General features: G+C 39.5%; 1 protein-coding gene across 1 annotated transcript in view; it reads right to left on the bottom strand.

Annotated features, from left to right (window-relative positions):
* COL4A5 (collagen type IV alpha 5 chain) overlaps nt 1–12,115 on the bottom strand; it is a 62,010-nt gene that overhangs the window by 36,542 nt on the left and 13,353 nt on the right. Inside the window, exons 6-19 of the mRNA XM_075162433.1 lie at nt 12,008–12,061; nt 11,251–11,277; nt 9,895–9,975; nt 8,796–8,858; nt 8,190–8,225; nt 8,050–8,091; nt 7,849–7,941; nt 5,239–5,292; nt 5,076–5,132; nt 2,814–2,858; nt 2,660–2,713; nt 2,440–2,481; nt 1,838–1,970; nt 859–1,032 (exon numbers count right to left, since the gene is read on the bottom strand). Of these exons, the coding sequence (XP_075018534.1) occupies nt 859–1,032; nt 1,838–1,970; nt 2,440–2,481; nt 2,660–2,713; nt 2,814–2,858; nt 5,076–5,132; nt 5,239–5,292; nt 7,849–7,941; nt 8,050–8,091; nt 8,190–8,225; nt 8,796–8,858; nt 9,895–9,975; nt 11,251–11,277; nt 12,008–12,061 (955 nt within the window). The remainder of the gene's footprint in view (nt 1–858; nt 1,033–1,837; nt 1,971–2,439; nt 2,482–2,659; nt 2,714–2,813; nt 2,859–5,075; nt 5,133–5,238; nt 5,293–7,848; nt 7,942–8,049; nt 8,092–8,189; nt 8,226–8,795; nt 8,859–9,894; nt 9,976–11,250; nt 11,278–12,007; nt 12,062–12,115) is intronic.

Genomic DNA, 12,115 nt, shown 5'->3' with positions numbered 1-12,115 from the left:
ATCAGAGTGAGGGGACTTAAGATGCCAATGCCATCTAGCCGCTAAATTCCTCCCTGAACCATGTTAGCCCCCTCCATTTACAGCTTTCCAGTTCTCATATCCCAACTCCCTTTGTATCAAAACGGAGCTAAAAGCCTTCATCCAAAGTGTCCACTCCCAAGCTAATTTTGTGTGGTCTACACACTAGAATATTTATCAAATGAACCTGGAATTCTGTGAAAAATTACTCCTTTGATTCTCCGGTATCACAGCTCTTAGCAGGGAATATTACCTCCAAGAATTTTTTAGATCATATAATGAAAGCTAAATTTAGTGAAGACACTGTCAAAGTGATTACTTCCTGCTTTATGCACAAATTTTAATGTAACTTTCATTAGTTGGATTAAATAGGATGTAACATAAATTGGAAAAATACTTGATTTTTTACATCTGGGCCAAATCTGCTTGACCCTGGGGGACTGTCATTATTCCGTGAGTTAGCACAAAGGTCCCTTAAGTCTGACAAGATTTCTTCTCCTCCAGTCTGGCTGAATCTCACAGATAAGTCACAGCAGGGCTCATTTGAGGTAGAAAGAGGCATGATAAAGCCAGACTGCAACTCACACCATTGAATTCCCAAATTCTGTAATTGTCCTTAAGGTTAGAGTTCTACAAATGTCCTGATTTGCAATGGGAGAAACCTGGAGAAGGTATACAAATAGCTTGGAATCTCACGGGCTTCAGCTGCTGATAAACTACATCTTTGGAGGTAGAATTAAAAAAAAAAAGAAAAGAAAAAAAAAAAGGAAAAAAAAAAAAAGAATGAATGTCAAAGCTGTTCAGTCTCTTCTACTTGCTGTCTGTGTGGTCATCACTTACCAGGAGGAACAGATGGTGCAGGTGGCCCTGGGGGACCTGGTGGTCCTGGAGGTCCTCGTGGTCCATCAAGTCCTGGTTGCCCAGGAATAGAAACTCCAGGTAAACCTGGATCTCCCTTCTGTCCTCTCTCACCAGGTAAGCCAGGTGGACCAGGAGGTCCAACAGTAGTGATCCCTAAGATGGGAAGAACTTAGTTCATTGAGAGCTCAAAGGTTTAAATCACTTTTTTGCACGGATGACAATGATATACAATGAATAACATGCTACAGATAAGACTGTGTCTTTCCATGTAAGTACTCCATAACATTTCTTTTATGGAATCAAACTATATGTTAATGTGCAGTGTTTGACATATGCACATTTTGCATTTTCAGAAATTTTTGTTTGAAAAATTGACCTGAGACTCAACAACTAAGTTTATGATGAAAAAAACCATAAAACATGAATAATGAAAGGAAGTACTGATGGAAAAAAGAACATTTACAAGCTGTAACATTAGAATCATAATATTCTTCTCTCTGTGTGTATAAGGCAAATACAAGTGTCACCGCTCACCCCCATTGTAGACTCAGATCATCTCCTCCTTCATTACTGGCCAATGTACAGCAGAGACTAGGTTTGATGGCCAGGTACCAGACTTCTGGTACACAATACTTTCTCTGTGTAAGCAGTGGATAACGTAAATTATAGGTAAGTGATATGAGATAAACTACCCCTCAGACCATTAAGCTAGTATCTGTTTGACAGCCTTGATGATTAGCATCCTCTGTTCACCACAGCAGGGGCAATGAATGTTCAGAATTCCTCATATTATCCCCATAAGCTAAGGGCTACCCTTCAAGCTCAAAGGTAGCTCTAAATAGTTCTGCCTTCACTTTCTGCTCAGTCCATCTGTCAATAGGCGCGTGAAAAGACTGTGAAGCTAAATATCCATTCAGGCATTCGAGCATACAACTTACTTTAATGCTTACACTCCTACCTGGAGAACCTGGCAAGCCAGGTGGGCCCGGCCTACCAGAGAATCCACGCTCCCCTTTGGCTCCTGGAGGTCCCGGCAATCCTTTGCTACCTTTTGGTCCCACTGTTGCATCAATGCCTGGTCTTGAAATGACCTGTAAATGTTTCATGTTCATGTGAAACAACTTGCCAAGAAAAGAGTCACCGGAATGGTAAAGAGATGTGAGGGAAGAAAAGTTCAACATACTTCGAACCTTACACCAATAACAGGATGCTTTTCCTGCTCCGCTGAATTACCAGGTAAAATTCCAGTAAAGAGCACTCCCCAATAGGAAGCACTTTTACTGCCAAGCCAACATGGTTAGAACAGGCTTCAGTGAAGCTGACTCAATTTCTTCTGGTCTGAGGTTATAGTCTAACCTTGTATTTGTAACCTAGCAAATCCTAGAGCACAGAATCTATCTTGAAAGAAGGAAACAATCGTTTCCATTAGTGAATATATGAAATCTTTACTGGTTCTGTTATTGTTATACCCAAGAGATGGGACTCACAGCAACCCAAGAACCATGATGAAACAACACTGTCAACCAAATGCAGAAAAAAAAGAAAGGATCAGCAACTTACAATTCCAGGAGGACCAGGGGGACCAATGTCACCTTTTTCACCCTACCAATGAAATTAAGAGCATTTTTTATACTGCACATTAGTACACAAGAAAGCTATTGCAACTATTCCTCAACACTGTAACAGCATAGGCAATGCAATTACTACTCAGCAAGAACTGAACCCAGTGATGGCAGATTTTCAAGCTACTACAGCAAAAATGACAAAAAACCTGGCATACCTTTTCACCCTCTCTTCCTGGAGCACCATTTATTCCAGGCCCACCAGGTAAACCCTTCAAGAAAAGAGAAAAATAATCACACTCGGATCTTCTCCATATCAGAAGAAAAGCTTATAAGGAGTCTACTTAGATTAAAAATGTACGAGATACTCACATCCCTACCAGGCTGACCAGGTTCTCCGTCTTTGCCAGGCTTTCCCTTCAAAGACATAAACATGCATTGAAATAAAATGCTTCAGTGGTGAAGAATTCTTATGGAAATAGTGTTACTTATTTCCCATTTTTCAATAAACCAAACTTTCTCCAGAATGCAATCCTTGTGACAAATACCACAAAGATATCAACCAAGTATAATCAATGGAGTTATCTAAACTGAGGTTTTCATTTTGAAAACCAGAGCACAAAAACATGACAAGTCTTAAAGAAATGTTGTGCGAACATAGCACAAAATGATCTCCAGTTAACTATTACTGATTCGTTGTGTTTAATAACTCCCTTTGTTTTAACATTAGAGAAATCCTTTATTTGGAAAACAGATCCTAACTCTCTAAACATTAGAACATTATATTTAACTAGGAAATTAGTATAATGTGACCAGTGAAATTAACTACAAACATTTTTGTGTTTGAATTTTAACTCTCCTTTAAACCAAATCCAATTTTCTGAAGGACAGTATCAACAAAAATATAAAGTGCAATTCTGTGCAAAGAAGTGACTTCTAAAAACTATATCTTCTTGCTGAACAGATTTGTCATTGCTACAATAAAAGTAGTGCAAGCTCCCCTTTACTCCAGACCATTCACTGGGCAAGAGAAATAGAACTCTATTGTTAGCATTACCGAAGCAGAATGCATGGGGGACACCTGCTGGAACATAACTAGAATAGGTCGTTAAGTTTCACCACAGTGCCAAGATCAACTCTCAATCACCAAGAAGTTGACAATAAGACCTGACAGATATAGTGTATTAGAGTATAATGTGATTTGTGAATTCTTTGTTATTAATGATGAGTTCTGATTCTCAAAAAAGAGGTTTTAAGATTTCCTGTGAATTTGCAGAACTACCTGTTTGATTACATATACTGACATTTTTCTGAGTATATCTGAAATGGGTTTGAGCCACACAGAATCATATGGAGCCCTAAAAGGCAGCTTTAGAGTAACTTAATAGCAAAACTGCACTTTAAGTATGCAACATGCCCAAATTCAGAGTAATAAAAACAAACAAAAAAGTTGGTAAAAAAGCTTTGGGCAAAAGGCATCTGCCATATCCCCTCAGGACTTTTATACTTCCAGATCTTCACAACTTTATGTGGTTCCCATTTGCTTTTGCAGAGAAGCAACTTGGAAAATACAATTCAAAACCCACTCAAAATATAAGGAGAATTTTGGCTTTGTAAATCTGCCTCATTTGTTATGTTCCTTAAAGAAGGCAAATCAAAGCCCTCCTGTAAATCTCAGCAACTAAGAAGGATTTTATCTAGAATACCAAACATTTGGTTCCATTATACTTACTTCCTATGGAAATTGGAAAACCTATTACCAATATGTTTCTAAGCAGTGTTCATATATTGTCCAATTAACCTGAGTAAGACTTGTGTCTTGGTTTTCAGAGGGGCCCGTTATGTTGATGAAACTATGGGTTCAGTAGCTGTGAAAGTGAAAATACAGAACACTTTGAGCTGGTAGCAGCTTGCCTTTTCTTTGCTGGTCCAGCCCATGTTATTTTCATCCTATTTCTTAGCACTTCTATGATCTTCCTCAGCTTTTCTGAGCTGTGATATCCAAGTAAATTTAAATTCCGGGATGGATTTGAGTCTAGACAGGAACAAAGTGACTCATGCTATCCTCAGATGCAGCTATCCTGACTTGTCCCCTCCCCATATAGCACATAAACTGAAGTAGTCTCTTGGGAAGCAACAAATGGACTTTTGGTCTTAATGCAGTGTTCAGAGACTTGGTTTTTTGACTCACCTTACAAGTAAACCCACTGAGAATGAGTTTACATAGACCAGCTTAAATATATACCAATCTCATCCTGCTTGGCAACCCCGTACATAGCAAACTGAGTGAAGACCCTCTCTAAAAGGAAACAGAAAACTGCTGCTTCAGTCAAGCAGTCCAACAACTTTGAAGAAGGTAATGTAACCAGATAACATCATTCAAATTAGTTTCTCCTGCCCCCAAAACCAAGATCTACATGTAGATAATTCTATCAGAAAGCACTGAGAGATCCATAGCTAGAAGCACTTTCATGAACCAGATGCATCATCTACTAGTTCACCTGGTTATTGAAAAAAAAAAAAAAGTCGTCTCTTACCCAGAGGCTGATGGCCCCACCTGAATTCAACATTTGCTTAATTCTCAAAGATAACACTGATTGGAAAGATAAATGTTTGGTTAAACAGACTACTTACTCTTTTGCCTGGTTCTCCTTGCTCACCTTTTTCACCTTTTACGCCACCGGGAAGACCCTGGACACACAAACGTCATCTTAAACTGAGCCCAGAAGCCAGAGTAGAATGAATGTACAGTTCTGATACAGATGCAACAAAAAAGAACTAAAAGAGGACTACTCACAGGAGGGCCTTGTGGCCCAGGAAGTCCTGGCGGGCCTGGATCACCTGGAATACCCTGTCAATCATAGGCAAAGAAAAAGAGGATTAAAGCCTCCATCACTCCCTAGTAGCTCAGTTGATTTTTTTAAAAATAGAATCTTTTTTTGCTGTCATTCAGATTTCCAAGTACTATGAACAGTAAGGGATCATATTTATTCTTTCTTTGTGTGGAACTTCAAGGGTATAAATTTTATTAACTGCTCATCCTGTTTATTTAGATGATTCACTCCACTAAGACACAACTGCCTCCTGCGTGCACTGCAGCAGCTGGTTTGGTGGCCTGCAGCTGCTATACAATAATAAAAAGAAAGAAGAAAAAAAGGGAAGAAAGAAAGAACAAATGCCAGATCCTGCTGAAATTACAGAAGCAACAGTCATTAGATTACTGGTAATTGCTGAAGTTGTGAGGCCATCAGGATCAATAGTGTGTTCGTCAGAAAAATGTCACAGGATCACTGTATTAAAAAGTTAGGGTTTCTATTTTGTCTTGTTACACCTTTGTACAAGTTCTTAAATCTCTTCACCATTAACCTAAAGAAAAGTTACAGGCTATTGAATCCACAAAAGGTTTCTGTGCAGGGCTTCTGTTATTGTCTTGGAGGCCTCCCAGACTTTTATAAGCCCATCTATACAATTGATTTTTCAGTCAGAGATCATAGGTGGAGGTACACACCAGAACCTTGTGTGTATTTCACAAAAAAATAAACGTAATGTTGAAATTTTTTAGATTGTATACTACCAAGCATAACCTTTGTTATGCACTCAGACTGTGCTTGTAAGTCTTAATGCTTTAAAAAAAATGTAGTTAGAATGCTTTTATTTTGTACATTTATAGAACTTAAAGCCAGTATAATTAGTCCTTCAGAGATCCCTGATGACAGAGGCAAATTACTCTGACCCTAATAAAGTCAGATGAATTTTTGCTTCAGCTACAGTGTGGTCAAAATGTCACTATGTGTTTTCTTAGAACTATAAAGACACAACATGCTGCTCTTCACCTTCTGCCATACCATCCAGTAAAACAGAGACAAAACCAGAAACCTTTCTAGGATGACTGTGCATTGCAAATGTACATCAGTGGGTAGCTCCAGGGAATGCCTTAGTGGTGCCTAATGTTCTTCTGAAAGGAATGGTAACAAATGGTTTGGATCAAGATGAAGGGCAGAATTGTCCTACACCCTGCCAAAATAAAATACTGCCGTGTACCAAAGCTTTCTTCTCTGACACATTTCCCAAGATGAAAAGGTGGAAAGCAAGGAACTGATCCAAATACAGATGGAGGAAACTAATAGTTTAAAGCTCAGTTACCACAGTGACATTTGAAAAATAATCAGAGCATAAAAACAATCACTCACCACTCTTGCCTCAAAATATCTACCTCAACTCTTCTATTACTCAGGGTGGTATTTGAGAATACCACAGAAATTTCAAAGAAAACATGAAATCCAAGCACCCACGATCCTGCTTGTGCTGCACAGATTGTCTATGATTGGCACCCAGAATCAAATGGTACTGTGACATGTTCCCCAGTGAAAAAGAAAGTAAAAATGTAATAACTTAAAAATGGCAAATCTCCCAACGACTTTTTGGCATTTATGGGTGGGGAAGGATCCGTACAAATCAAACCAACCATTTGAGCTTACTGTCATAACAGGGCTTGATATTTACTTTTGAGGGGCCAGAAACAGGGAAAGCACTTTATTCAGACCACAAGGAAGAAAGATCTTGGGGCATCACTGATGACAAAAAAAAGGAGAAAAAAAAAGAAAAAAAAAAAGGAAAAAAAAAGGAAAAAAAAGAAAAAAAAAGAAAAAAAAAAGAAATTGAGTTAAAATTTTTGAAAGACTTCTTCACAATGGATGACACAGCTGGTTAATTAATGGGAATCTGAATCCCCAGACAGCTTTGAAAATCCCAGTCTGGGTGTTCCAAGGAATGAGAACTGCTTTTACTGTTACTATGAACTTCCTTTAAGAGAGTTTCTTAAGGACAGTTATTTTATTGAGGGAAGTAACTGAGCTAATGTGACTGGCCTGTCTTCTATTAAAGGAAAGGTACTCAGGCCTGAAATCATAGAATTGTTTAGGTTGGAAAAGACCTTTAAGATCATCAAGTCCAACCATCAACCTAGCACTGCCAAGTCCACCACTAAACCATGTCCCTAAACGCCACATCTACACATCTTTTAAATACCTCCCAGGGATGGTGACTCAACTGCTTCGCTGGGCAGCCTGTGCCAATGCTTGACAACCCTTTTGGTGAAGAAATTTTTTCTAATATCCAATCTAAACCTCCCCTGGTGCAACTTGAGGCCATTTCCTCTTGTCTTATCGCTTGTTGCTTGGGAGAAGAGACCGACTCCCACCTCGCTAGAACCTCCTTTCAGGTAGTTGTAGAGAGTGATGAGGTCCCCCCTGAGCCTCCTTTTTTCTAGGCTAACAACCCCAATAGTCAGTACTTTGAGAAAAATAATAGAACCTCTGCAGTAAGCAGGCTGTGAGTATGAGCCAAACCAATGGAGGCTGCAGCTTGATCACATGCTTATTACAGATGGATATAGTTTCCCACTCACCTGATCTCCTTTCTGAAACTCAATGTCATTTGGTCTCTTCTGTTCTCCAATCTGTCCTGGTGGCCCTGGAGGTCCCTGAAGACCTTGTTCACCCTAATGTGCAAGAAGATGGCAGTTTGTTACAGGCAATACAAGCCAAAATGGCACGCATAAGTATTTTGAAAATAATAAGCAAAAATATCATCATGATCACCTACTCACTTTTTCACCTTTGGGTCCTTGGAAATTCAAACCCATATTACCCTGCAAAAAGTATAACTCATCAGCCCTTAGAAGTCACAAATGAACAGAAAGAAAAACAAAACAGTCCACCACCACCACCAATGAGGGAAAGAAAATACCTTAGGTCCTGGCAGCCCTGGTGGACCAGGAGGTCCCTATTAAAAAAGGAAACAAAAAAAAAAAGTAATTTCCAAGCATTTTACATGCCGCCTTGTGTGTGTGTGTGTGGGGGGGAAGAACAACGTTGCTGCTTTGACTGCTGTGCATTATTACTTATGTAGACAAGGCACCTTGCCTTCCTCTGAGAGCTCTTCCATATGCTATTCAACTTCACAAATATGTAAGAAACTAGTTTTTCCTTTCAGTGAGAGAGTCAATAAAATTAAACCGTCAGGTATTAAACATTAAGGAAAGAATCATCCTGGTCTAAATAAACCAAATCTTGTCCCTCAGGTTTCACACAAACAAGGAGCCTGCACAAAGATTCAGCCTGATTTAAAGCAAAAAGAGGTCTGGGAACAGGCTGAGTGTTTCAAATGTATCACATTTAAATGTGCACAGTGGCAGCTCCAGGGTGAACCGAAAGCATGGTTGCTGTTGTCTTCATACCAAGTCTCGAGTACCAAGATCTCTGCAATTTACTGACCTGCCTCTGAGGACACGAAACAAAGAAGTAATAACTGCCCCATTTAACACTTTACGGGTAACAGGTTAAAGAAACTTACTGTCAAACCTGGGGGCCCTGGAGGGCCAATTGGACCTGGTATTCCCATGGAGCCGGGTGGGCCCTGTTGAGAAAGTGAAGGAGGCTATGAAAGAGGCACCTTTTTATGAAAAAAACAGTGAGACCTTCAAGGTCAAAAAAACCCAACAGCCGGCACCCCATACACATCAAATCAAAGTAGCTGACCCCTAACCTACCAATCTGTCCTTGTGGAAAGGCCTAAATGGGTGTACATCATGTTAGGAGTGTTCTGCTCTCAACATCAATACATCTCTTTGGCTTGGATAAGGGAATGCTTTTTTGTTTGTTTGAACTTTGTTTTGTGCTTTCTTTCTCTTCATGCACTGAGAGGGAACAACAAAACACTTTGTATTTGTGATTCCTCCCAGCCAGAAACAGACAATAGGGAAGCACAGATCAGAGGAACAGAAATGCTAACAGGCTCGGTCTGGTCAGAATAGCCTGGGGCTTGCCTCTCTGTACCAGGAAATGGGAGTCTCTGGCTTCTGTCCAGTCCGATAGACTCATTTTCTGCTCCCCTTGTTCTTCCACTAAAGCAATGAATGGCTCAGTGGGGAAGCACAGGGCCTGGAGTCACTAGCTGTTTTCACAGAAGACTGCTGGGAGAACAGAAACACTGTTCAGGAGGTGCAACGTGAGGAGAACAGCTGAGACATTACCCTCTCTTCCCACCATCCAAAATACTAGCTACAGCCCAGAAAGGCAGATGTTACTTGCTTTACCTCAGGGTGAAGAAGGGGATGGAACTCCAGAATTGATACAGAGAATGCCTAGGAAGGGGGAACAGGCAGGGCAAACAGAGAAGCAAGTAAGTAACTGTGAGTACTGCTGTCTGCTGGATACCACTTTCCTCACCAGGGGACCTTTCTGGCCTCTGTGGGTCACCCTATTAAGAGCAATATGGAAGCACTTACTTTCCCTTAAGCCATAAGCTAGAGGTACATTAAATGTGAGCCCTGCTTCTCCACATAAACATATGGATCCCCTAGCACCAAATGTTCCAATTGTGCTGTAATGCAAATACTTTTCATGTTATCTTTTTGGCAGAACACAGCCTAATAGTACTCTACACAACTTACAGGTATCCCTGGAAGACCTGGAAATCCTGGGTCACCCTTCTGTCCTGGCAGCAAGGATGTAATTATTTCACCTGCTTCACCCTGGAAGAAAAAGAGCTGACTTTAATTAACAGCACATTTTACAATTCTTTATCACCATTCTGTCTCCAAAGATGCATAGTGCCTCTTAAGACTCTGAGACACTCAGAGTTATGCTACACCCTAGCAGTAGTCTTTAATATAAGTACTAGATTCTCCAAAAATAGCTCTTCTTAGGAGAGATCCTTGCATATTTGAAGGATTTTTTAAATGGCTAAACTACCAACTATTAAAAGCTCTCTTTTTATATGTACAAATATTATCAGCATTGATTTAAATTCCAAAAGATTAGGGGATTGAAATACAAATGCTTCACAAAAGAAAAAGACATTCTAGCTCCATGTGAAAGCAATGGATAGGACACAACAGAAAAAAGGCTCATTCAGCTTTTTCCAATGTCTTACCTCATGAGATTAATGCTGAGTATGCTGTTATAATAGTCATGCTTCATGTTCTATACTGAAGCACAGTTTCTTATTGATTTCAGGGAAGACCTTTGTTTTAAAAGTGTATGTTCTGATCAGCTTGCCTTTTAATATCTTTAAAACAATTAGGAAGAAAAGGAGCTGAGAAAAACAATTCAGCTTAATAGTCACAATTTCCCAGCACCAGTGTTATGCTGTCCTCTCAGGAGTTTATTGGAATAATTCTGTGGGTCAAGTTTCCTTTCAAATAGATTTGAACCAAAACTGATGTTTTGGCCCATGCTCAAATAGGTCAAGGATACAACAAAAAAAAAACATTAAAAAAATAAAAAGGGTCCTTAAAGTCCAAAATCAGATTATGAGACTATTTGCATTAGGAGAAAGAGCCATCTATGTAGTAATCTATACAGTAGAGAGCACGTTTCCAAAAGGAACATAAGATGTTGCACTATTCTCTCCACTGGATATTTTAAGTAATTATTGCTTAGTCTCTAGTAGTGTTCTTGAGCATGCACAGGTAGACTACTGGTGCATTTGGGTGTTCGTAGGCATTTTGCTAACTTGATGCCTCACAACTCAAAGAGACACTGTCCCTCACGCTCCCAAGGAAACCAGCTTCAGAAAACAGTCTGCTACTTCTGAAATTACTGACCCAAATTGAGTAAAGCTACTGCAGAATTTCCAGTTAGTTGCACTGGAGTGGCCTAGAAACACTAAGCTTTCTGCAGAATGTCACTCCAGATTCCAATGGATGCACATGGTCTTGCATAAAAGCAAGCAGGTTACTTATGCGAGATCACACTGCACACCCATGCCTGGTTAGTACTTTGATGTGCAAGTACAGAACACTTACCTTCATACCCGGCAGACCAGGGGGTCCCTTTGTTTAAAGGAAACAAAAAATAAAAGAAAGATCAATAGAAATAAATAATTGGTATGTTATTTGCAAACCATTAATCAGATCTACACCATGAGGGAAGCATTGAAGATAGAAATCTAAAAAAAGATATGGAACAGGAGAAAATAAAATTTTTATGATCTTCAGAATCAAATAGAAAAATTAGAGAAGTACTTTCACAGTGAATATTGAGCATTAAAGTGACTATATTTCCATTTCCTAGCAATTTGTTTCTTCATTGCCTCCTATTATCTATCCTGTCTACTACATTTCTTTCTGTTTGTACTTTGGTTCTGACAGTCACTTTGCTGTACATTCTTGTGTTTTATAATGAAAACACCCTACACTGTCTCTTTTTTCTGCCCCATTAATCACCAGTAAGACTCTTTAGATGCACCAGATGACAGTAACAAGATCTTACTTCTCTAACACATATGCATGTGTTTGTGTTTTCCTGCAGGCGTGGCAGAGCATCTCAGCATGTGAGAATTCAAAGGGCTTTTTACTAGCTTTACCACAGCATGCAGCCGAAAAGCTCACGCTTTTATTGGACATCTACAATATCCTGATTAATCATTAAAAAAATTAATATATTCTTATTTATTAAAAGACCAACTGCAAAAAGAGGCTGATATTTATCTGATCTTTCACAGATCTAAGTAGAAGTCTTTCAGCGGATTACAGGTAGCTGATCCGGAAATCTTTTACTTACAGGAGGCCCTTGTAAACCAGGAAAACCTGGACTGCCTGGGAATCCACGCTCTCCCTTAGGGATGAAGAAAACAATTAGCCAAAACCAAACCAAAACATAACAACAACA

The sequence above is a fragment of the Calonectris borealis genome, chromosome 13, assembly GCF_964195595.1.
Source record: "Calonectris borealis chromosome 13, bCalBor7.hap1.2, whole genome shotgun sequence".
NCBI classification, from domain to species: domain Eukaryota; kingdom Metazoa; phylum Chordata; class Aves; order Procellariiformes; family Procellariidae; genus Calonectris; species Calonectris borealis.
Note: the sequence above shows the minus strand (reverse complement) of the source record. Positions and strands in the feature narration are given on the sequence as shown.